The sequence below is a fragment of the Ranitomeya imitator genome, chromosome 4, assembly GCF_032444005.1.
Source record: "Ranitomeya imitator isolate aRanImi1 chromosome 4, aRanImi1.pri, whole genome shotgun sequence".
Taxonomy (NCBI): Eukaryota; Metazoa; Chordata; class Amphibia; order Anura; family Dendrobatidae; genus Ranitomeya; species Ranitomeya imitator.
The window spans coordinates 242110040-242137440 of NC_091285.1; the positions used below are offsets into that span (position 1 = coordinate 242110040).

The following is a 27401-nucleotide window of genomic DNA, read 5'->3' on the forward strand; positions in this document are numbered from 1 at the left end:
TTTCGGCCGACCCCGACCCCGACTTTTCTATAGGATCGGCCGATTTCACTCGACCCCGACTTTTGACCCAACTTTTGAAAAAGTGAAACCCGACCCGATCCTATAAAAAGAAAAGTCGCTCAACCCTAGTCATGAGGTTATTCCTCTTCAGATACTGCAGCATAGCATCCCTTAGAATACCCTCCTGGATTTTACCCACAGTAGAAGTTAAGTTTACTGGTCTATAATTTCCTAGTTCAGTTCTTGTCCCCTTTGGAATATCGGCACCACATTTGCTATACGCCAGTCCTTTGGTACAGACCCTGTTATTATGGAGTCTTTAAAGATTAAAAATAATGGTCTATCAATGACTGTACTAAATTCCTGCTGGCTAAAGCAGGTGACACTTAATGGGGAATTTTTGTTATAACTGATCATATTGTCTGCCATGGAATTTTCTTGTGCAAATACTGATGACAAAAAGTCATTTAGCATATTGACTTTTTCCTTATCCACCATTTCACCCAGACTATTTTTAAGGGGGCCAACACTACCATTTTTTAGTTTCTTACTACTTACGTAGTTAAAGAATATTTTGGGATTATTACTTTCTCTGGCAATGAGTCTCTCTGTCTCAATCTTTGCTGCCTTAATTGTCTTTTACAGAATTTATTTAATTTTCTGTAATTATTTAATGCCTCATCACTACCTACTTCCTTTAATTCTCTAAATGCTTTCTTTTTGTCACTTATTGCGCCCCTTACAGCTCTATTTGGTCTCCTCCTATTTCTAGTATGTTTATTCCCACACGGTATATACTGTGCACAGGTCCTATCCAGGATGCTAATAAACGTCTCTCTCTTTTTCTTTGTGTATGTTTATGTCTCAGGATATAGTCCCAGTTAATTGCACCAAGATCATCTCTGATCCGTTGGAAATTTGCTCTCCTGAAGTTTAGTGTCCTTGTAACCCCTGTACTACACATCTTATTAAAGGATACATGAAAACTTATTATTTTGTGATCACTATTTCTCAACCCTTATATTTGCTATGCCGTCTGGCCTGTTGGTTAATATTAGGTCTAGCAGCACCCCCCAAATAACAAAGAACACTTGTTTCCTGATAATCATCCAGTATAAACAGGCTGCTGATCACATGACAAATGAGTAAAATGATTCCTTATAGAATGAAATTATTTTTAAAGTTATTTGAAAATAATTGTTCTTGGCAAAACATGATCCCGTCAAGGACAATGGCTACAGACTTTCATTTGGATCATCAGTAAGGCTACGTTCACACTAGCGTTCGGCTAGTGTGCGTCGCGCTATGTTTAACATGGGGGACGCATGCGTTTTTGCTTGTTGCGTTTTCCGACATGTGTGTCTTTTTTGACGCTAGCGTCGGACCAAGAAAACGCAACAAGTTGCATTTTTCTTGCGTCCGATTTTCGTCAAAAAACGACGCACGCGTCGAAAAATGCAGCGTTTTTGCGTGCGTTTGCACGCGTTTTTCGGTGCGTTGTGCGTCGCGTCGCCGACGCAGCGGCGCACAATGCTAGTGTGAACGTAGCCTAACACTGCCAGTCAGCTGGGTTAAATGCATCCTTATACTTAAATGGGTATTCACATTTCCAAGTTCCTATCCCAAGAAGTAGTATTGACCACTGACCTAGTGACAGTTAGTTAGCTAGTTTCAAGTGGTCGTAACCATGGATACCTAATGTCCAGTAATGCCTGCACATGCGGAAAGAGACATAGCGAATCTGAAAAACTATTGTTAGGGCTGGCGGAAACCACCAAATAATATTCAGGGAGATATAAGGTGTGTTCGTAGTCCCGGGCACACCGTGCAGAGATGGAACCTGCTGCTAAGTAATGGCGGAACAAGATGGCGGATAAATGCTTGGGCATCAGATGCTGAATCCAAGCAGGAATTCCCACCCTACACTGACCGGTGGTATTAACACGGCTTTGCCACCTAGATATGGCGCTGATGGTTTGCTCCACTCACCCTAATGCCCAAACAACAAGCAAGGGGATGGGGAACATTGAGGAGCTTTCACCAGTCTCAAATACACAGCACTCACACACCTAGTCAGGTTTATACTAGCGCATGGCCGAGCGGCCATGCAAACCTTTTATAGATGCAACCTTCCGGGATCTTCCCAGTGGTCCAATCAGAGCCATTACAGGACCTGAGCATGTGACCTCTGGCCTCCTATGAGAGGTCATCCCATGGGCATGCTCAGTAGATGAAAAGCAGGTGTAACAACCCTACTGGCATCACTGCAGGGCCTTCCATCCCCCACCTGCTTTTCACACAAACTCACTTCTCCGGTCATTGCGCTGAGTTCTATCTGCTGCCAGCTCCATGAGGTGTGCCTCATTTCTGCTGCTTGCTCTGTGCATGCTCTGTCTGTGTGCATAGGGGGAGGGGGCGGTGCCAGCAGTTCCTGTGTCTTATTGAGACTGAGTGCACCTTGCTAAGGTGTCCCCGGCCAATTGCCATGGGGCTTCCTGTATTTAAGACTTCCCCACCAATTGGTGGGGGGACCTGTGCAACTTACTTTCTCAGTCAGTTTTTAGATGCTGAGGTGCCAGGTCATGTCTCTGTGACTCTTGTGTCCGCCACCCAGTGAGGCGTTGTACCCAGACCTGTGTCCTCTGTTTTCCACCCAGTGGGGCTTTGTTACCCTGACCTGTGTCCTTGTGTAGCCACCAAGTGGAGCTTCGTACTCTGGCCTGTCTCCTTGTGTAGCCACCCATTGGGGCTTTGTACCCTGGCCTGTGTCCTGTGTCCGCCACCCAGTGGGGCATTGTACCCTCGCCTGTGTCCATGTCTCTGTGCCTTGTCCCGTTCCTGACTCTGTCTTAGTCTAGACCTGTTCCTGTGTCCATTTATGTCCCTGTCTTGGTTTGCTCTGCACTCTGTGTCTTGCTCTGCTTTTGGCTCTGCACCCTGTGTCTTGCTCTGCTCTTGGCTCTGCACTCTGTGTCTTGCTCTGCTCTTGGCTCTGCACCCTGTATTTTGCTTTTCTCCACTCTTGGCTCTGCACTCTGTATGTAGCTTTGCTCTGCTCTTGGCTCTGCGCCCTGTATCTTGCTTTGCTCTGTTCTTGGCTCTGCACTCTGTGTCTTGCTCTGCTCTTGGCTCTGCACCCTGTGTTTTGCTTTGCTCCGCTCTACCTGGCTCCGCTCCTTGTGGTTCTACCTTGCTTCGTTTCTATGTCTCTTGCTCTTGGCTCCGCCTCCTGCGTTTCTGTTCTTGACTCTGCCTCCTGTTCTTGTCTCCGCCCCCTGCATTTCTGTACTTGGCTCTGCCTCCTGTTCTTGACCCCACCTCCTGCATTTCTGTACTTGACTCAGCCTCCTGCACTGGGCACCTCTTCCTGTGCTTCTGTTTTGCTCCGCTCCTTGCGGTCTTTCTCTGCCTATTCATAAGTCCTCCTGTCTGAACAGGTTCCTACCTGTTTTCATATATCTGCCCACATACCGGTCCCTACCAGTCCTGCCAGAGTGTCAGCCGTGGCTGCCTGCCAGTGTCTCTTTTGTACCCATCTGCCTGGCTGTGTCCTAGCCGTACCCGCCTGTCTGCCAGAGTGCCAGCTGTGCCCGCCTGCCTATCTATGTTCCGTTCCTCCATTGGGATCAGCAGCCACAGCCAGACACCACCCTGGAGTGGTACCTGGTAACTTCCTGCCGCAGAAGCCTGACCTCACCATCAGAGGCTCCAGCGAATACCAAGGAAGCTACTTAGTTACACCCCTTCCAGGGTAGCACAGTGGGGCCACACCCTTGCATGCCAGCACCAACATGACTGGGCCCGAGCGTGACAGCAGGACTTAGGGTACCATCACACTATACCATTTCGATCGCTACGACGGTACGATTCATGACGTTCCAGTGATATCGTTACGATATCGCTGTGTCTGACACGCAGCAGCGATCAGGGATCCTGCTGAGAATCGTACGTCGTAGCAGATCGTATGGAACTTTCTTTCATCGCTGGATCTCCCGCTGTCATCGCTAGATCAGTGTGTGTGACACCGATCTAGCGATCTAGCGATGCGATCCAGCGATGCGTTCGCTTGTAACCAGGGTAAACATCGGGTAACTAAGCGCAGGGCCGCGCTTAGTAACCCGATGTTTACCCTGGTTACAAGCGTAAAACTAAAAAAAACAAACAGCACATACTTACATTCTGGTGTCCGTCAGGTCCCTTGCCGTCTGCTTCCCGCACTGTGACTGCCGGCCGTAAAGTGAAAGCAGAGCACAGCGGTGACGTGCTTTCACTTTCACTTTACGGCCGGCAGTCACAGTGCGGGAAGCAGACGGCAAGGGACGTGACGGACACCAGATGTAAGTATGTGCTGTTTGTTTTTTTTTAGTTTTACGCTTGTAACCAGGGTAAACATCGGGTTACTAAGCGCGGCCCTGCGCTTAGTTACCCGATGTTTACCCTGGTTACCCAGGGACCTCGGCATCGTTGGTCGCTGGAGAGCTGTCTGTGTGACAGCTCCCCAGCGACCACACTACGATTTACCTACGATCACGGCCAGGTCATATCGCTGGTCGTGATCGTAGGTAAATCGTATAGTGTGACGGTACCCTTAGTCTCTGGAGCATCTCCTCGCCTGTGATCTATGCTGGTTACAATGGCTGATCCTGGGACGGAAGTAATAAATTGATGCACAGTATCAGCTTGAGCCAGTTGCTGGGACAGACTTCTCTGCTGAGGAGGCTCCTCTGCGGCTGAGGAAGAATGGGAGACTGCAGAGGACATGGTTTGAGATTCCCCCTGTGCAGCGGCGGGAACTCGAACCTAACATTACCCCCTAGGGCCCCCCTCTCCTTGGGCCTTGCAATGTTAAAAAGCTGCAATGAGCTGATGAGCCCGAATGTGCTCAACAGGTTCCCAGGTCCTGTCCTCAGGGCCATGACCCTTCTAGTCCACCAGATAGTACATTTTGCCCCTTACCACCTTGCACCCAATGATAGCATTCACCTCATAATCATCCGTGGATGAACCCGATGTCACGGCAGATGACTCAGAAAACTGGGACATGTGGATGGGCTTTAGGACTTTAGGAGGGACACATGAAAGGTATAGGTGATACCAAGGCGTGGAGGAAGGGAGAGACGATAGACTACAGGATTGACTAGTTCCAGGACCTTGACAGCAATTAGACGCTGTTTGGTGTGTTACGTGCTGATGGCTATGTCGGGCGCTAGATAGCAATCATCCACCTTACGCGAGCAGTCATACACAAGGGAGGGGATAATTAATGAACGACTTTCACACATCAACACACACATGTTTACAAGTTTACACTAGCGCATGGCCGTGAGGTCATGCAAACCTTTTATAGCTGCAGCATGTACAGGACCTTCCCAGAAGGACCAATGGGAGGCTGCCACAGAAGTTGAGCACCTTCAGTACCTTTCTGGAGGACCAATGGGACCTGCTGCATTATCTGAGCATGTGACCCTCCAATGGGAGATCTTGCCCTGGGCATGCTCAGAAGGGGAAAAGGAGGACTTAGTCCCAAAAGTGTCTGCTTGCCGCTGCCCAGCACTGGCTTCAATGGCAGGAGCTGGAAAAGCATTAGTAACCCTATTCACAGAGTGAGAATGAGCAAGATGCTGGGACAAACGTCGACGCTGGGACAAACGTCGATGCTGGGACAAACGTTGACGCTGAGCAGACTCCACTGCAGCTGGAGAAGAATGGGATATCGCAGCGGAGATGGTACGAGATTCCCCCTGTGCAGAGGCGGGAACTTGACACCTAACATTACCCCCCGTCCTAGGACCCTCCTCCTTGGACCTCGCTATGCTCGAAGGCAGCAATCAGCTGTGGAGCTCGAATGTGTTCAGCAGGCTCCCAGGACCTGTCCTCTGGGCCATAACCCTTCCAATCCACCAAATAGAATTTTTTGCCATGTACCACCTTGCACCCCAAAATAGCGTTCACCTCGTAATCGTTCATAGACGAACCCGATGTCCCGGCAGATGACCCGGAAAACCAGGACATGTATACGGACTTCAAGAGGGACACATGAAAGGTGTCGGTGATACCCAGGCGAGGAGGAAGGGCCAGACGGTAGACCACAGGGTTAACCGGTTCGAGGACCTTAAAAGGGACCCAAGTAGCGAGGTGCAAACTTAGTGGACTCAACACGCAGCCTGATGTTACGGGCGGAGAGCCACACTAAGTCGCCAGGAGCAAAGGTCGAAGCAGGGCTCCGATGAGCATTGACGGAGGACCTCATTCTCTGTCTGCCACCCTGGAGTCGGGGGAAGACACGGGCATGGGCACAGGGACACGCGGATGCTGGCTGTAATTTAGGAGGAATAGAGTCTGACCGGTGGAGTCGGCTACGGCGTTGTTAAGCGCAAACTCTGCCCACGGTAGCAAGGATGCCCAGTCATCCTGCCTGGCAGAAACAAAATGTTGTAAATATGTGACCAGGGTCTGGTTGGCCCTCTCTACCAACCCATTCGTCTCGGGATGATATGCCGAAGAGAGATTCAACTCAATACTGAGTAGACGACAAAGCTCTCTCTAGAATCGAGACGCAAACTGGGGACCCTGGTCACTAACAATTTTGTCCAGCATACCATGTAGGCGAAAGATATGTTTGATGAACAACGCAGCCAGAGCCCGTGCAGAAGGTAGCCGTGGAAGAGGCACCAAGTGCAGCATGCTCAGAAGGGGAAAAGCAGGACTTAGTCCCAAAAGCGTCTGCTCACCGCTGCCCAGCACTGGCTTCAATGGCAGAAGCTGGAAAAGCAGCAGTGACCCTATGCACAGAGTGAGACTGAGCAAGACCCTGGGACCGACATCTCCGCTGAGCAGACTCCAAAGTGGCTGGAGAAGAATGGGAGACCGCAGAAGAGATGGTTCAAGATTTCCCCTGTGAAGAGGCGGGAACTCGACACCAAACACTAAGTCGCTGGGAGCAAAGGTCGGAGTAGGGTGCCGGTGTGCATCGGCGAAGACACTCATTCTCTCCTTGGAGGCCCGGATGGCATCCTGCATGCAGTCCCAAATGTCATGTACCTCCATCTTCCAGTCTGCCACCATAAAGTCAGTGGACGAAACAGGCATGGGCACAGGGACACACGGATGCTGGCTGTAGTTAAGGAGGAATGGGGTCTGCCTACTGGAGTCGGCTACGGCATTGTTCAGTGCAAACTCTGCACTGCAAGCATAGAAGATACCCCCGGAAGAAGGCACGTGGCCGAAATGCGCATTGGGGTGGGTGGCATCGTGGTCCTGCAGGTAAATCTCTTGTTATTTTTACTGGTCATGCACCATCACTACTTGTGTTTGTTATGGACATTTTTGCATAAGGTTGTATGGTACTTGATATACTTTATATTTATTGGTGCACATATACATATGTGCATACTCTTTTCTAACCTTTTTGCAACCTATGTATAAAGCACCAGTGGGCTCACCGTTCACTTAGCATACCTTTCGTTTGCCTCTGGGGTACCACTCTGCCACCTGTTTTGGTGAGATCCTTTGTTATTTTCCTGTTTTCTCTAACTTATCATGTTTGTCATTATCTATTTGACTTAATAAAATTTTTTTACTTTTATAAAGATCAGGTTCTTTTGGTGCTATTTTTCTCTTTTTGGTTATTCTATATGCATGCACTGAACCCCTTATTATATTCCGGCACCTTATGATTTATCAGTATGGGTGCTTATGTGGTTTTGTATTTATGATTTAATCTCTCTGGTGGGAGTCTATATCTGGAGAGTAGATGAGACTGTCATCCAGATAGACTACTAGTGAGGTGGTGAGCGTAATTCGGAAGATATCATTCACAAAGTCTTGGAAAACGGCAGGAGCATTACAGAGCCCGAAGGGCATCACCAGGTATTCATAGTGCCCATCCCTGGTGTTAAATGCCGTCTTCCGCTTGTCCCCATCATGGACGCGAATCAGGTTGTAAGCACCCTGCAGATCAAGCTTAGTAAACACCTTCGCTCCCTGCAATTTATCAAAATCTCAGATATCGGGGCAGAGGATCCTTGTTATTAACGGTGATGGCGTTAAGACCCCTGTAATCTATGCATGGACGTAATTCTCCATTCTTCTTCTGCACAAAGAAGAACCCCGCCCCTGCAGGTGACACTGACTTCCTAATGAATTGTCTTGCCAGATTCTCGTGAATGTACTGGGTCATGGCATCCATCTCCAGGAGAGATAGGGGATAGACTCGACCCCAGGGAGGCTCTGCACCAGGCAAGAGGTCAATGGAAGCGTCAAAGTGGTGGTGAGGCAGAAGGGTCTCCACAGCCTTCTTGGAGAACACGTCCACATAGGGTCAATAGAGATTGGGGAGAGAGGAAATATCTGCGGGTACCTCTGTAGTAGCAACTTGAATGCATTCCCTCAGACATCTGCCCTCACAGGATTCACTCCATCCCAAAATTTTCCCTATAGACCACTCTATATGAGGGGAGTGGTAACGTAACCAGGGTGTCCCTAACAGGACCTCCTCAATTTCCTCAGGAATGACAAGCAGGGAGATAATTTCCTGATGGGACGGTGACATAGAAAGAGTAAATGGGATGGCTTGGTGTGATATCTGTGAGGGCAGTGTCGACTCATTTACCACTCGTATGGCCACTGGCTTGGCAACCATCACCAGGGGTATTGCGCGAAGGCAGATGACATGAAGTTGCCCTCCACCCTGGAATCCATGCAAAGCTCTACCGTATGAGTGGATGGGCCTATGGTTTTGTCCCCTTGAAGGACAGTATGGAGGAAAACGCTGCTGTGTCTAGTGAACTACCTCCTACGGACACTAAACGGGGACATTCTCCTGACCACTGAGGACATCTGTAGGCAAGATGTCCTGACTGCCAGCAGACATGGCAGACCTTGAATGCATGAGTGGTCCAGGACGTAGATCCCGCTCGTGACACCTCTATGGCCTTATGTGGTTCGGATGCCTGAACTGGAGATTCCAAAGGATTGGTGAAGGTGGGAGCCAGCCAAAACCACTGCCTACAATGGGCTCGCTCCAACCTTTGCTCATTAAAACGAAGGTCGATGTGAGTTGACACGACAATTAGCTCCTCCAATGTGGCAGGAATCTCCCTAGTGGCCAAAGTGTCCTTCACATGGTCAGCCAGCCCTCTCCAAAATACTGGGATGAGGGCTTTATCGGGCCACTCCAGGTCTGATTCTAAAGTCCGATGCAAAATGGCTTACCATAGACGAGCCCTGTGTCAATGCCAGCAGTTGGAGCGCTGTATCATGGGTGAATTGAGGTCTCAAAAAGACTTGTTTCAGAGTGCTCAGGAATCGGGGAGAACTCTGCACCACATGATCGTTGCGCTCCCACAGCTGCATAGCCCACTTTAATGCCCTGTCCGACAGGATGGATATTATAAATCCCACCTTTGCCCACTCTGTGGGAAAATGTGCAGTCAGGAGATCAAGGTGTATTGTGCACTGGCTCATGAATCCCTTACATATCTTACTGTCGCCAGTGAACTTATCTGACAAAGGAAGGTGGAATAAGGTCAGAACAGGGGTGGCAGTGGACAAACTAGCTGCAGCCATGCTAGCAGCATGGACAGTTACTGCGGTAACTTCCACAGCTGAGGTTGTGCTCTCGAGAGCCGCCAACCTGCCCTCCAGCTGCTGGATGTACCGTTGCAGTCGCTGCTCATCCGCCATTACTAGCCAGACCCTAGCGCTAGTATAATATTAGGGCTGGTGGAGTGCACCAAATAATGTTAAGGGAGAAATAAGGTGCGTTCCCAGCCCGGGGGGCAGAAATGGAACCTGCTGCTAAGTAATGGTGAAACAAGATGGCGGATGAACGCATGTGCACACGTGGGTTAACTTCACCTGGTGTGAATAGAAGTGAACTCTGTTGCTTCACAGAGTCACTAAAGGTACGCTGTGCCCTGTTAGCAGTCACAAGGTGCAGCCGGTAGACGCTAGTGGGATCCCTATGATTCACCCCCACTATACTGGTGATTGGACTCACTCTAACTCTCGGTGGCTTTTGAGCCCGCGCCTGAGGACACCTTGAGTCAAATGCTGAATCCAAGCGGAAATTCCCAGCCTACACTGACCGGTGGTATTAACACAGCTGTGCCACCTAGATATGGCACTGACAATTTACTCCACTCACCCTCATGCCCAAGCAACAACCAAGGGATGGGGATCATTAAGGAGCTTTTACTAGTCTCAAACACACAGCACTAACATGCCTAGTCAGGTCTATACTAGCACATGGCTGAGTGGCCATGCAAACCTTTCATAGATGCAGCCTTCTGGGACCTTCCCAGTGGTCCAATCAGAGCCGCTACAAGACCTGAGCATGTGACTTCCAGCCTCCATTGAAAGGTTGTCCCATGGGCATGATCAGTAGATCAGCTCGCCGCTGATCAATGCTGGTTAAAATGGCTGAATGTGGGATGGCAGCAGTAACTAGAAGCACAGTATCAGCTTGAGCCAGATGCTGGGACCGATGTCTCTGCTGAGCAGGTGCTTCTGCTGCTGAGGAAGAATGTGAGACTGCCGAGGACATGGTTCAAGATTCCCCCTGTGCAGTGGTGGGAACTCAACACCTAACAACTATACTACATTTTTAATTGGAGGTATTTGCTAATAATAATAATATTATTATTATTATTATTATACCTAATACAAATTGGAATATGATCTTGGAGATGGGAATACCCCATTAAGTATTATAGTATATTATCTCTCCACAGGATGAATGATAAGATGATGATGAGAACGAAACCATTTTTCATGAGAATGGTGATAAAAAGTATCTTGTTTTTGCATATAAGCTGTGGCTACAGCCTTTAGGGGCTTATCTACAGCATTCTATAATGCTGTAGATAAGCATCTGATGGAACCTGAAAGATAAGAAAAACAAGTTAGATTATACTTTCCCAGGGGCTGTCCCGGTTGGGGTCCGATGGGGGTCGCGGGTCCAGGTCTGGTGCCTCCCATCTTCATGCGATGACGTCCTCTTCTCTGCTTCTGTCGCGGCTCCTGTACAGGCATACTGATTTGCCCTGTTGAGGGCAGCATAAAGTACTGCAGTGCATAGGCGCCGGGCCTCTCTGACCTTTCCCGACACCTGCGAACTGCAGTACTTTGCTCAGCCCTCAACAGGGCAGAGAATTACGATTGTGCAAGTGCTGTGACAGACGAAAGGAAGAGGACGTCATCGCATGAAGATGGGAGGCGCCGGACCTGGACCTGCGACGCCCCTCAGACCCGAACCGCAGCAGACCGCCCCTGGCTGAGCAAAATCTAACTTGTTTTTCTTATCTTTCAGGTTACATCAGGGGCTTATCTACAATATTATAGAATGCTGTAGATACGCCCTAATGGTGGTGGCCGCAGCTTATATGTGAAAAATGAGGTGACAGATTCCCTTTAATAGCGCAGAATACTGATACCCTATAGAAAATCTTTAGGACTGAGGAAGATAGCTTAGCAGGCTATCTCCATTAGTCCCATGGATGTTAAACAGTGCTCCTAGTGAAACATTACATGGGACCTCTGTTCTCATGATCAGCATTGGTTCTTGTGTTAAGATTCCCCAAAGATGAAAAACCCAAAGATGTAAAAGGTATCACCTGTTCTGTAGATAGGTGATAAGTTGTGATAGAGGGACAATTCCTTTAAGCTTACAATGGTCAGGGTATGGGTGTAAATTCAGTCACAGAAGGTGTTGATGTGTCCAAAAGCCAAGATGGTTTATCATGGGGAAGAAAATTCCTCACTTAGGAGAAACAGACAGACATTAAAAACTTTAGCTGACGCCATTCTTTATACCTTGATCCCCCACTAAGGGAATGGGTCACCTTAAAAGACAATTTATACAGCTGGATTAAAGTGCAATGGAAGCTGTATATATATGTAAGCAGTATGGTTCCCTTTATAGATTTTGCAGGCAGATAGAATGGAATAATTTAGCTATATGGTGTTCAATAGCTTTGTAATAGTAAAACATTAATTCCACTATTAAAACATATTATATAAAATTAATCATCTCAAAAATGCTTGGAGTTTTTTTTATTAAATAATTGCTATAACATGTGCTTTAAGAATTATATTTATTACCATGGGGAAATTTGTTTTGCTTTTCTCTGGATTTAATGAATAAGTCTGCAAAACTCTGAAAATGATTAGTTTTTTTCAATTTGAGAAACTATGCTGTAATATTTTATTATTGTTATTGTACTGTTTTTTATTATGGTAACTAGTAAATTGCATTTATTATTATTTTGATAAAATATATGTAGTTTGTAAAGTTTTTCATTTATGATTGACTCTTTGCTTCAACTAGTCAATCAAAGTGTTATTTTTTTGGCTTTCAAACTTACACAGTTCCTCTTATAATTTGTAAAAGACGTTAAAATGTCCACTGAAGAAATGGCACGTGTTTCCAAGACGGCTATAAGACTTTAAACCTAGTTAAGTAATCCACTCATTAAGATTCAAAAAGAAAAGTCCATTTCGATGGGAACATCATTTTTTGCTTTAATTTGTGCTTGTCATAAAGTGACAGTCCTAAAGAATAAGGCTTTAAATAATCCTTATGGGTTTAGCTAGACAAAAAGCTCACTAATTGACAGGTGAAATGTGCATTTTATTTGCAAATCTTAAAATTTTAAGCCACTCACTGAAATGCTCATTAAACTTAACTTGTCCTACCAATACATATAAAGGAAAAATAGACAAAAAAAATAGAAATACTCAAGTGTTGAGAGTTGATTCATTTGTTTTCAACACAACATACATTGAATGGATGATACTGATGTACAAAAACAGAACAGAATAGGAAATGCTATAATTTTGAAGGGTGTGAACAAACGTATCCATTAGAAAGTAGATGCTTTACAAGAACTATTATCTTTTTTCGAGGTCTGTACACATGGACAAGAAATACTGTTGAGTGAATGTGCCCCTACACTAATTTGAACTGCATGTTTGCAAAGATCAAATACAGAGGAACACAATACCGATCACTATGTGTCACGTTATGTTGCCTTTTTTGGATGCAACTTTACAGTTTTCTTACCTCACGTAATAGAGGAATAAAATCTCAGTAATGCACTGTCCAACAAATCAAGCCCCATTTTTTTATTTATATGAAGTAAAACAAATGAATAACTTCATATAAAATTAGAAGGGGATATTGTAGATCTCCATAAAGAAGTACAACTTAAGGCTGAAGAGGAGCCATAATAATGTCCTCTGCGTGAGCTCTAAAGGGAATTTTGTTTATACTTTTGGGCACAAATATTGATAACTTTGGGTTTTGATATAGTCAATTCCTAAGATTTTTACATAGTTTTACTCATTTCTAATAAAATCATTATGGAGAGGCTGAAAAGCACAGAAGGAAAGACTCAAATAAAAAGAAAGTTTTGCAAATGAAAGATGAATATTACTATTAGGATTTGCTCACAGAGCTGGGATATGCTGTGGATTTTCCAGGTAAAAACTCTGCAGCGTATTACAATACCAATAAAATGTACAGCGTTTACCAAATCTCGTTAAGCTGGCTCATGATATTCTTCCATCAATAAACTATTGAAATTATAGCTTTAATGTACTAAAATACTTAAGGTAACCATATTAGTGTGTTTAGAGCTCTCAATTAGAGTTGGTGCGAATCGATTCCCAGTTAAGTGGCCACATGAGTATTCTAGATGGGAGCCTGAGAACCTCCTGCTACCACCCAACATTTGCTGCTTTTTTTTGATTAGCTGACCGGGTGTGATGTCACAATTGCTAGTCTGGCTAATCAAAGAGAAGAACTGCAGAAGCTGGGAAGTAGTGTCAGGTTCTCAGGTTCCCATTCAGCCACCACAGATTACTGATGCAGCACATGGACCAAGTTCTTCGAATATGTGCACCAATTCTACTCTTTATATTCACACAAATGCCAAAAGTTATTCAAGAAGAAGTAAAAATGGCAAATAAAATTGTTAGCAGGAGTATAAAAAGATGATTTATATGTAGTTGATTAATGCTAAAAGTCAAGAACACTAAAATTGCCAGTAAATTATTATTAAAGAGATCCTGTCAGAATATTCATGCTGCCAGTTTGAGGCATTTTCTGTTATTAGGCTGAATAATGCTCTCTAAAAATTGCTTACCATGTCAACTACCAGTACACTACAACTTTCGGTCAGTGAGGCACAAAATGTGAAAATGTGTGACTTTTTGCAAATTTTCCCACAATTTTCAAAATTTTTTTAACCAGTTTACACCTAAACATTAGTGATGAGCGAGCATACTCGTTGCTCGGGTTTTCCAGACCTCCGAGTATTTGTTGTTAGTGTTCGGAGGTTTAGTTTTCATCAGCGCAGCAGAATGATTTACAGCTATTAGCCAGGCTGAGTACATGTTGGGGTTGCCTGGTTGCTAGGGAATCAAGCTGGCTAGTAGCTGTAAATCATGCTACTGAGGCGATGAAAACTTAATCTCTGAGCAGTCAAATACTCGGAGACCACCCGAGCGTGCTCGGGAAAACCCGAGCAACGAGTACACTCGCTCATCACTACCAAACATGCAATGTACTAATGAATAAATGTGGACTATAATTTGATAAAAGTCAAGCACAGAGAGAAGAATGGTAACACAGGAAGAAGAGTCTCCTGGGCACACCATCTTGCTGAGTGTATCTTACAGGTCTTTTCCCATTATGTATACAAATAAATCCGTTAAGATACCAAAAAGGGTGTCCCAGAGCGTCATTTGGTCTGTTCCTGCCATGATCAAACTCTTCTCCCTTTTGGCTCAATTTTCAAGCTTTGCTTTCTCTTAAATAACACGTTACTCATGGTTTGAGCAACATACAACATTTTCCAGACTCCCTTTACATATTCATGAAGCTGTTACAAAATATGACAAAGAATCGCTGATGAGATAGGGCAACAGGCACTATACCTTAAAGGTAAAGGGGGCCATCTTTATTCCAGAAACGGCACCAGTAGTGTCAACGCATCGTGTCTTGTATTTTAAGTGTAAGCTTGTAGATGTTTCTTGGAAAAAAAGGTTTTTTTTTCATTCCTGTACGAATGTTTTATAAGTTTTGTAATGTCCCTCATACTTTCCCTTCCAACACATAGGCAGTAAAGGTAAAAAAAAGTGCAATTTCACCTAATATACCTTTGACAATTGTGGTGCGTTTGGGCAAACATATGAGTATGACAAATAGAATAAATTGAACGTAATCTAAGTTTGATGGTGCGAGTAGGGTTGAGCGAAATGGGTCGGCCATTTTCAGAAGTCGCCGACTTTTGGCAAAGTCGGGTTTCATGAAACCCGACCCCTGTGTGGGGTCGGCCATGAGGTCGGCGATCTTCTGAATCTGGTATCGGAATTCCGATACCGAGTTCCGATATGTTTGCAATATCGGAAATCGGTATCGGAATCCATATTTAAGTGTAAAATAAAGAATTAAAATAAAAAATATTGCTATACTCACCCTCTGACGCGCCCTGGTACTAACCGGCAGCCTTCCTTCCTTAGAATCAGTGCGTGAAGGGCCTTAGATGACGTCGCAGCTTGTGATTGGTCGTGCAACCGCCCGTGTGACCGCTCGTGCGACCAATCACAAGCCGCGACGTCACCGAAGGTCCTTCAAGCGCTGATTCTTAGGAAGGAAGGCTGCCGGAAAGAAGCAGGGCGCGTCCGAGGGTGAGTATATACCTAATAGGTGAAACCCGACCCGATCCTATAAAAGTAAAAGTCGCTCAACCCTAGGTGCGAGGCAAAATATATAATTTCCATGTTTCCAGTGTTAATGACGTGTATTTTTAGTGTCACACATATACATGATGATATTGATCATCTTGTAGGAAAGGCTTTTTTCAGGCAGAAAATTATGCCATATATAATAAACAAACAAATGTGTTTGTCAAATATTTGCATGTGTTATGGTGTCTCTTTCCTATTCCACTTACACAAGGATGCTTCATCGCCATCTGTATTTACGGCTCTGCAAATGGGCTTGATTTCTAGCACAGATTTAGTGCCAGGATTTTGCTAAGAATGACAGAAGTTAGTGTTGCATGACACTGTCAACATACATATTTATGCTTTGTGTGGAAATAATGATTTGTAATTCAAACCATCAAAGGGATTTTTTATCAGTCTTGCAGACTAAGTGCCATTAGAAGAAAACAAAGAGCGCTGTCACATCTTTCACGTCAACCATATACCTCATATACAACACTTACAAGAAGAAATAAATGCAGATTATCATTAAACTGTCAACATAAGCCAGTCTGATAAAAGTGCTTTTAGCTATTGATAGACTGAGTAAACAAAAAGTAACACATAGTACTACTTGGTTTTTGAGGCAGGGTAAAAGGTGACAGGACAGGTTATAGAAAACTATACTGAAAGATATAGAAAAAAAGAAAGAAATAAAGAGAAAAAGTTAAAAAGGAGAAATAGAGAGAGAAAGGGAGAAATAAAAGGGGGATGAAAGATTTCTGGTTATGCAGACACCTTAGAAATCACACAGTTTAAATTTGTCAGCGTCTTCACTGAGGTTGATATAAAAGTTATATGTAGATTAGACGTACCATAAATAAAAAAGCAAGATGAGGTTTCACTGGGTACCAAAGGCTGTCAGATAGATAATTCCCTTCATACCGATTCCCTTCAGAGTAGGTTTCAATCATTTCCACCAGGTCAGTTAGAGAGGTCTCCACTATACGTCTTTGAAGATTGGACATTAGAGTCGCCAAGCTACAAAATAAATGATCCATTTTCTTTCTCCGCAAACTCTGGTGGAAAAATGATACATAGATGAAAATCGCTATTTTGCCACCATTCTACTAGCAAGACAAATATATATATATATATATATATATATATATATATATATATATATATACAGTATATATACTGGATACATTGGGGAAATAAGAATTTGACCCCTTGCTGATTTTGTAAGTTAGCTCACTGAGAAAGGCATGAACAGTCTATAATTTTAAGGGTAGGTTAATTTTAACATTTAGAGGTAGAATATAAAAAATAAAATCCAGAAAATCACATTGTGTAAATTGTATAAATTTATCTTAATTTTGCATTGAGAAATAAGTATTTGATCCCCTACCAACCATTAAGAGTTCTGCAGTTAGACGCACCTAATTAACTCGTTACCTGCATTAAAGATAGCTGTCTTACATAGTCACCTTTATAAAAGACTCCTGTCCACAGACTCAATTAATTAGTCAGACTCTAACCTCTACAACATGAGCAAAACCAAAGAGACAAGACATAATTGACTGTCAATAGACATCGATCTGGGGCACCATGCAAAATCTCACCTCGTGGGGTATCCTTGATCATGAGGAAAGTGAGAGATGAGCCTAAAACTATATGGAGGAACGTGTTAATAATATCAAGGCAGCTGGAACCACAGTCACCCCAAAAAAACATTGGTAACATTACATTGTAAAGGTTTAAATTCCTGCAGTGCCCACAAGGTCCCCTTGCTCAAAAAGGCACATGTGCAGGCCCATCTGAAGTTTGCCAATGAACACCTGGATGATTCTGTCAGTAATTGGGAGAAGGTGCTGTAGTTAGATGAGACAAAAATTGAGGTTTTTGGCATTAACTCAACTTGCTGTGTTTGGAGGAAGACAAATGCTGCCTATGACCCAAATGTGGATAACATTATGTTTTGGGGTGTTTCTCTGCTAAGGGCACATGACTATTTCACCGCATCAATAGAAGAATTGCTGGAGCCACGTAAAATCCTGAATCACAACCTCCTTTGTGTCAGGACATTAAAATGGGTTGTGGTTCTGTCTTTCACCAAGTCAATGACTCAAAACATACAGCCAAGGCAGCAAAGGAGTGTCTCAAAAAGAAGCACATTAAGGTCATGGAGTGGCCTAGCCAGTCTCCAGACATTAATCCCATAGAAAACTTATGGAGAGAGTTATTAAAGTTCTGAGTTTCCAAGTGACAGTCTCAAAATTTTAATGATATTGAAATGATCTGCTGACATGTGTGAAAACCTCATCATCAACTACAAAAAACATCTGGCTGCTGTGCTTGCCAACAAGGGTTTTACCACCAAGTATTAAGTCTTGTTTGCCAGAGGGATCAAATACTTATTTCTCACTGAAAAATGCAAATAAATGTATATAATTTATCCAATGTGATTTTCTGGATTTTATCTTTGATATTTTATCTTTGATATATCTTTGATAACACTCAATGTTAAAATTAACCTACCCTTAAAATGATAGACTTTTCATGCCTTTGTCGATGGGCAAACTTACAAAATCAGTAAGGGATCAAATACCTTTTCCCCCCAAAAAAAAAATAAAATAGTTTACATACCCTTCTGCATTTTTGCTTTCTTGGATTTTTTTCAGAGAATATGAATGATAACACCAAAACTTTTTCTCCAGTCATGGTTAGTGGTTGGGTACAGCGATTTATTGCCCAATTACTTTGTTTTCTCTTTTTAAATCATATTGACAACCCAAAACATTCAATTGACCTTGATCAAAAGTTTACATACCATGTTGATTTTGGCCTGATAGCATGCACAGAATATGACACAAATGGGTTTGAATGCCTACTGAAGGTAACATTCTTATCTGTGACCTGTTTGTTTATAATCAGCAATGTATGCATAAAAGCTGACGAGTTTCTGGGATCCAGACTCTTGCATCTTTCATCCAGCCACTGATGTTTCTGGATTGTGAGTCATGGGGAAAGCAAAAATATTGTCAACAAATCTACGGGAAAAGGTAGTTGAACTGTTTAAAACAGGAAAAGGATACAAAAAGATATCCAAGGAATTGATAATGCCTGTCAGCTGCATTCAAACTGTGATTAAAAAATGGAAAAAAAGAATGTCATCCACAACTGCCAGGAAAATTGTTCGGGATGCAAAGAAAAACCTACAAGAAACATCAGCTGAAATGCAGGACTCTCTGAAAACTAGCGGTGTGGCTGTTTCGAGATGCCCAATTCAGAAACACGTGTAGAAAAATGGGCTGCATGGTCAAGTCGCCAGAAGAAAGCCATTACTGCACAAATGCCGCAAAGTATCTCGCCTACAATTCACAAAACAGCACAGAGACAAGTCTCAAAACATCTGGAACAAGGTAATTTGGAATGATGAGACCAAAATTTAACTTTTTGGCCACAACTATAAACATTACATTAGGAGAGAGGTAAACAAGGCCTATTATGAAAGGAACACCATTCTTACTGTAAAGCACAGAGGTGGATAGCTGATGTTTTGGGGATGTGTGAGCTACAAAGGCACAGGAAACTTGGTCAAAGTTGAAGGAAAGATGAATGCAGGACATTATCAGCAAATAATGAAGGAAAATTATTTGCACTCATCAGCCCGGAAGCTGCGCATGGGACGAACTTGGACGTTCCAACATGACAATGATCCAAAACACAAGGCCAAGTCGACCTGTCATTGGCTACAGCAGAGTAAAGTGAAAGTTCTGGCGTGGCCATCTCAGCCTCCTGACCTCAATATCAATGAGCAACTCTGGGGAGATCTCAAGCGCGCAGTTCATGCTAGACAGCACAGGAATTTACAGGAAATGGAGGCTTTTTGCCAAGAAGAGTGGGCAGCTTTACAATCTGAGAAAATAAAGAACCTCATCCACAGCTACCAAAAAAGACTTCAAGCTGTCATTGATATTAGAAGGGAAGAGGGTTATGTGACACATCAAACTTATTGAGAATTTCACAAGAAAAACAATGGTGTGCTTGGTTTTAACATAACTTTTTTCTTTCATTAGTTATTTACAAGTTTCTCATTTGTATACAGCCATTGACATCTCGCAGAGGTTAATACATGAGGAACGGATAGAAATTGTGTCGATGTCTGGTGAATGCAATCAATGCAAGACACCCTACTCAAGAAAACTGTCACCATTCCCATTCCCAAATATAAATATATATATATATATATATATATATATATATACAGTATATATATATATATATATATATATATATATATATATATATATATATATGGTACAGACCAAAAGTTTGGACACACCTTCTCATTTAAAGATTTTTCTGTATTTTCGTGGCTATGAAAACTGTACATTCACACTGAAGGCATCAAAACTTTGAATTAACACATGTGGAATTATATACTTAACAAAAAGTGTAAAGCAACTGAAAATATGTCTTATATTTTAGGTTCTTCAAAATAGCCACATTTTGCTTTGATTACTGCTTTGCACACTCTTGGCATTCTCTTGATGAGCTTCAAGAGGTAGTCACCGGGAATGGTCTTCCAATATTCTTGAAACAGTTCCCAGAGATGCTTAGCACTCGTTGGCCCTTTTGCCTTCACTCTGCGGTCCAGCTCACCCCAAACCATCTCGATTGGGTTCAGGTCTGGTGACTGTGGAGGCCAGGTCATCTGGCATAGCACAACATCACTCTCCTTCTTGGTCAAATAGCCCTTACACAGCCTGGAGGTGTGTTTGGGGTCATTGTCCTGTTGAAAAATAAATGATGGTCCAACTAAACACAAACTGGATGGAATAGCATGCTGCTACAAGATGCTGTGGCAGCGATGCTGGTTCAGTATGCCTTCAATTTTGAATAAATCCCTAACAGTGTCACCAGCAAAGCACCCCCACACCATCACACCTACTCCTTCATGCTTCATGGTGGGAAACAGGCATGCAGAGTCCATCTGTTCACCTTTTCTGCATCGCACAAAGTCACGGTGGTTGGAACCAAAGGTCTCAAATTTGGAGTCATCAGACCAAAGCACAGATTTCCACTGGTCTAATGTCCATTCCTTGTGTTCTTTAGCCCAAACAAGTCTCTTCTGCTTGTTGCCTGTCCTTAGCAGTGGTTTCCTAGCAGCTTTTTTACCATGAAGGCCTGCTGCACAAAGTCTCCTCCTAACAGTTGTTGTAGAGATGTGTCTGCTGCTAGAACTCTGTGTGGCATTGACCTAGTCTCTAATCTGAGCTGCGATTTCTGAGTGACTGGTGACTCAGATAAACTTATCCTCAGAAGCAGAGGTGACTCTTGGTCTTTCTTTCCTGGGGCAGTCCTCATGTGAGCCAGTTTCTTTGTAGCGCTTGATGGTTTTTGCAACTGCACTCTGGGACACTTTCAAAGTTTTCCCAATTTTTTGGACTGACTGACCTTCATTTCTTAAAGTATTGATGGCCTCTCGTTTTTCTTTACCTAGCTGCTTTTTTCTTGCCATAATACAAATTCTAACAGTATATTCAGTAGGACTATCAGCTGTGTATCCACCAGACTTCTGCACAACACAACTGTTGGTCCCAACCCCATTTATAAGGCAAGAAATCCCACTTATTAAACCTGACAGGGCACACCTGTAAAAGTGAAAACCATTCCCGATGACTACCTCTTGAAGCTCATCAAGAGAATGCCAAGAGTGTGCAAGCAGTCATCAAAGCAAAAGGTGGCTACTTTGAAGAACCTAGAATATAAGACATATTTTCATTTTTTTCACACTTTTTTGTTAAGTATATAATTCCACATGTGTTAATTCATAGTTTTGATGCCTTCAGTGTGAATTTACAATTTTCATAGTCATGAAAATACAGACAAATCTTTAAATGAGAAGGTGTGTCCAAACTTTTGGTCTGTACTGTATATATATATATATATAAATACAATAGCATGTAAAAGTTTGGGCACCCCTGATAAAAAAATATTGTTATTATGAATAGCTAAGCAATTTTAAGATGAAATGATCTCTAAAAGACCTAAAGTTAAGGATTACACATTTTCTTTGCACTTTAAGAAAAAATATATAGTATTTCTTTTTTTTTTTCATTTTAAAAATAACAAAATGGGAAATGGGTGTTAGGGACTGGCGGAACGCACCATGTATAGATGGTAAGAAACTAGGTGCGTTCGCAGTCCGAGGTCCACCGTGCAGGTAAAAGACCCTGCAGCTAGCAAGACGGACAATATGGCGGTACACTAAAGGATACACGCGTGGGTTAAACCTCACCCAGCGTGAAGAAAGCGATCCTGTTAATCCACAGGACCGCAGTACCGCACTAGTGCGCGAGCAAGTGGTCAGCGGACTTAACCCCAGAAGGGATTGGAGCCCGATTAGACCCTTGCTGGCGTAACACCGCAACTGGGTGTGTAGAGAACCTTAAGGAATATAAGTGCACAAGAGTGCGAGCGATGCCGCACTAACGGACGCCACTAACCACCCAGACTCGGGTATGGAAAGCGCAAGACAGGCGCACGGCGCCGTACTGGCAGGCACAGCTACAGGACGCTGAGATGTGTTTTTAGTGCTGTAGGCTAAGTCGGGCGCTAGGTAGCAGCCATACACCTTCCGCGAACAGACATTCAATAGGGAAGGGGATTCCAAGGACGACTTGCACTCACAACATACACACATCAACAATTGTTTGACAATACTAGCGCATGGCCGTGCGGTCATGCGCAGTTTATATAACAGCAGCACAGGAAGTGGCCACAGCACTTTTGCCCTTCTAGGACCTGCCAAGAGGACCAATGGAATGTGCTGCAGAGCCTGAGCACATGACCCTCGATCTCCAACGGGAGACCTTACGCTGGGCATGCTCAGTACATGCAGACAAGGACTTAGTCCCAGAGAAGTCCGCTCGCTGCTGACCAGCACTGACTTTAATGGCAGAGACTGGAGAAGCAGCACTAACTCTCAGAACAGAGTGAGAATAAGCAAGACGCTGGGACCGACGTCCTTGCTGAGCAGGCTCCACTGCGGCTGGACAAGAATGGGAGACCGCAGCGGAAGTGGTTCGAGATTCCCCCTGTGCAGAAGCGGGAACTCGACCCCTAACATTACCCCCCCTCCTAGGGCCCCCCCTCCTTGGGCCTCGCTACGTTCGAAGGCAGCAATGAGCTGCGGAACCCGAATGTGCTCCACAGGCTCCCAGGTTCTATCCTCTGGACCATGACCCTTCCAATCCACCAAATAAAATTTTTTGCCACGTACCACCTTGCTTCCCACAATAGCATTCACCTCAAACTCATCCGTGGATGAACCCGATGTCCCAGCAGATAACTCAGAAAACCGAGACAAACGAACGGGCTTTAAGAGGGAAACGTGAAAGGTATCGGTGATACCAAGGCGTGGAGGAATGGCCAAACGGTAAACCACAGGGTTGACCTGTTCCAGAACTTTAAACGGGCCAATGTAGCGAGGAGCAAACTTAGTGGACTCAACTCGCAGCCTGATGTTACGGGCGGAGAGCCACACTAAGTCGCCGGGAGCAAAGACCGGAGCGGGACGCCGGTGTGTATCAGCCGAAACCCTCATTCTCTCCTTGGAGGCCCGAATGGCATCCTGTGTGCGGTCCCAGATGTCCCGAGCCTCCACCGCCCAGTCTGCCACCCTAGAATCGGTGGATGACATGGGCATGGGCACAGGAACACGCGGATGCTGGCCGTAATTAAGGAGAAAAGGAGTTTGGCCAGTGGAATCGGCTACGGCGTTGTTCAAGGCAAATTCCGCCCAAGGTAGCAAAGATGCCCAGTCATCCTGCCTAGCGGAGACGAAATGTCGCAAATACGTCACCAGAGTCTGGTTGGTTCTCTCCACCAACCCATTCGTCTCGGGATGATATGCAGAGGAGAGGTTTAACTCTATGCTGAGCAAACGGCAGAGCTCTCTCCAAAACCGAGACGCGAACTGGGGACCCCGATCGCTGACAATCTTATCAGGCATACCATGCAATCGAAAAACATGCTTCATGAACAACACCGCCAAGGCCCGTGCTGAGGGTAACCGAGGAAGCGGTACCAAATGTACCATCTTAGAGAAATGGTCGGTGACTACCCAAATAATGGAGCAGCCACGCGACTTGGGTAAGCCCACCACAAAGTCCATTCCGACCATCTCCCAGGGCCTGTCTGCCACCGGTAGAGGGTAAAGCAACCCAGCAGGCCGTTGCCGAGGAGACCGATTCTGGGCGCAAGAAACGCACGCCTGAATATAGTCCTTGACATCTCGGACCATATGCGGCCACCAATATGTTCTCGCCAAAAGCTCAGATGTCCTCTTGGTCCCAAAATGCCCACCCACTCTGGAGGAGTGAGCCCAAGAGAGAACCTCCGGTCGCAAGTTAGCTGGCACGAAAGTCTTGCCCGGGGTCACAGACTCCAGCGAAACCGGAGCTACAGTTCTCAAGCTCTCAGGCGGGACAATAAGCCGAGGCTCCTCCTCCTCCTCCTCAGATGACACTACGGAGCGGGAGAGAGCGTCGGCACGAACGTTCTTCTCCCCGGAGAGAAAATGGAGGGTAAAATGGAACCGGGAGAAAAACAGGGACCATCTAGCCTGGCGAGAATTTAGCCGCTGGGCCGTCTGTATATACACCAAGTTCTTGTGATCAGTGAAGACTTGGAAAGGAAAGCGAGCTCCCTCCAAGAGGTGTCTCCACTCTGAAAAAGCCAACTTCATGGCTAGCAACTCCCTGTCCCCGATGGAATAATTCCTCTCCGCTGGTGTGAAAGTTTTGGAGAAGAAGAAGCAAGGATGCTTCCGACCTTGAGCATCCTTTTGGAAAAGGACTGCTCCAGCACCAACGGATGAGGCATCCACCTCCAAGATGAATGGTTTATCTACATCGGGGCGATGTAGGATGGGAGCGCTAGCGAAGTGTGACTTAATCGAGAGAAAAGCCTTGGAGACCTCCTCTGACCACAACTTGGGATTTGCTCCCTTCTTGGTGAGGGCGACCAATGGAGCTACCAAAGTTGAGAAGTGTGGAATGAACTGGCGATAGTAATTAATGAACCCCATAAAGCGCTGCACCGCTTTAAGAGAATGGGGTTCCTGCCAGTCCATTACTGCCTGTAGCTTGGCAGGATCCATAGCCAAACCCTGGGCAGAAATGATATAACCAAGGAAAGGCAAGGACTCCTGCTCAAACACACACTTCTCCAACTTAGCGTAGAGGGAGTTTGCCCGTAAGAGGTCGAAGACTTTGCGAACATCTCTCCGATGGGAGTCTATATCTGGAGAGTAGATGAGAATGTCATCCAGATAGACTACGACCGAGGTGGTGAGCATATCCCGAAAGATGTCGTTCACAAAGTCTTGGAAAACGGCTGGGGCATTACAGAGCCCAAAGGGCATCACTAGATATTCATAGTGCCCATCCCTGGTGTTAAAAGCCGTCTTCCATTCATCCCCCTCACGGATGCGAATCAGGTTGTAAGCACCCCGCAGATCTAACTTTGTAAATACCTTTGCTCCCCGTAGCCTATCAAAGAGCTCAGATATCAGGGGTAATGGGTACTTGTTCTTAACGGTAATGGCGTTAAGACCCCTGTAGTCTATGCATGGACGTAAGTCTCCAGTCTTCTTCTGTACGAAGAAGAACCCAGCCCCTGCCGGTGACACTGACTTCCTAATGAATCCTCTTGCCAGATTCTCCTGAATATACTGGGACATTGCCTCCGTCTCCGGGAGAGATAACGGGTAGACTCGACCCCGGGGAGGCTCAGCACCAGGCAAGAGGTCAATAGGACAGTCATAGGGACGGTGAGGCGGAAGAGTCTCCGCAGCTCTTTTGGAGAACACGTCTGCATGGAACCAATAGTGCTTGGGGAGAGAGGAAAGATCTGCGGGTACCTGTGTAGTAGCAACCTGAACGCACTCCCTCTGACATCTACCCTCACAGGATTTACTCCATCCCAAAATTCTCCCAGAGGACCACTCAATATGAGGAGAATGGTAGCGAAGCCATGGCATCCCCAACAGGACCTCATCAATTCCCTCAGGAATGACTAATAGGGAGATTATCTCCTGATGTGATGGAGACACAGACAGCGTGAAAGGAATGGTTTGGTGGGTAATCTGTGAAGGTAGTGTTGACCCATTTACCACTCGAACGGTCACTGGCTGGGCGAGCATCACCAAGGGTATTGCGTGACGCTGGGCAAAGGCGGAGGACATAAAGTTACCCTCTGCCCCAGAATCCAAGCAAAGCTCGACCGTAAGAGTGGATGGGCCTATGGTAATTGTCCCCTTGAAGGACAACTTTGAGGCAAACGTCGCCGTGTCTAGTGTACCTCCTCCAACTGCCACTAGACGCTGACGTTTCCCCGACCGCTGAGGACTCTTGGAGACAAGACGTCCTGACTGCTGGCAAACATGACGGACCTTATGTGCACGAGCGAACTGAGACTTAGATCCCGCTCGTGTCACCTCCAAGGACTCATGTGACTCAGATGCCTGGACTGGGAATTCCAAAGGTTTGGCGAAGTTAGGAGCCAGCCGAAACCTCTGCCTACACTGGGCTCGTTCCAACCTCCGCTCGTTAAAACGGAGGTCTATACGAGTAGAAATAGATATTAACTCCTCCAGTGTGGCAGGAATCTCCCTAGTGGCCAGAGCGTCCTTAACATGGTCAGCCAGGCCCCTCCAGAATATGGGGATAAGGGCTTTGTCCGACCACTCCAGCTCGGAAGCTAAAGTACGGAATCGGACAGAAAAATGGCTGACCAAGGACTCACCCTGAGTTAATGCCAGTAGTTGGAGCGCTGTATCATGGGTGAGTTGAGGTCCTAGAAAGACCTTTTTCAGCGTGACCAGAAACAACGGAGCACTCTGCACCACATGATCATCACGCTCCCACAGCGGCGTAGCCCACTCCAACGCCCTGTCCGACAACAGCGAGACAATAAATCCCACCTTAGCCCGCTCTGTAGGAAAACGTGCAGCCAGGAGCTCGAGGTGGATAGAGCACTGACTCACGAATCCCCTACAAATTTTGCAATCTCCAGAAAATTTTTCTGGCAACGGGAGGCGGGATAATGTCGGAACAGGGGTGGCAGTGGACAAGGTTGCTGCCGCCACGCCAGCAGCCTTTACAGCAACTGCGGTAACATCCACAGCTGAGGTTGAGTTCTCGAGAACCTTCAACCTACCCTCCAACTGCTGGATATACCGCAAAGATTGCTGAATGTCCGCCATACTAGCCAGACCTTGGCGCTAGTATTCTGTTAGGGACTGGCGGAACGCACCATGTATAGATGGTAAGAAACTAGGTGCGTTCGCAGTCCGAGGTCCACCGTGCAGGTAAAAGACCCTGCAGCTAGCAAGACGGACAATATGGCGGTACACTAAAGGATACACGCGTGGGTTAAACCTCACCCAGCGTGAAGAAAGCGATCCTGTTAATCCACAGGACCGCAGTACCGCACTAGTGCGCGAGCAAGTGGTCAGCGGACTTAACCCCAGAAGGGATTGGAGCCCGATTAGACCCTTGCTGGCGTAACACCGCAACTGGGTGTGTAGAGAACCTTAAGGAATATAAGTGCACAAGAGTGCGAGCGATGCCGCACTAACGGACGCCACTAACCACCCAGACTCGGGTATGGAAAGC

The 27401-nt window shown here is 45.4% G+C and overlaps 1 protein-coding gene across 1 annotated transcript in view; it reads right to left on the minus strand.

The window, feature by feature from the left end:
- LOC138674484 (dynein axonemal heavy chain 3-like) overlaps window positions 1–27401 on the minus strand; it is a 3367401-nt gene that overhangs the window by 2724887 nt on the left and 615113 nt on the right. The window contains 1 exon segment of the mRNA XM_069762320.1: window positions 16587–16788. Coding sequence (XP_069618421.1) covers window positions 16587–16788 — 202 coding nt within the window.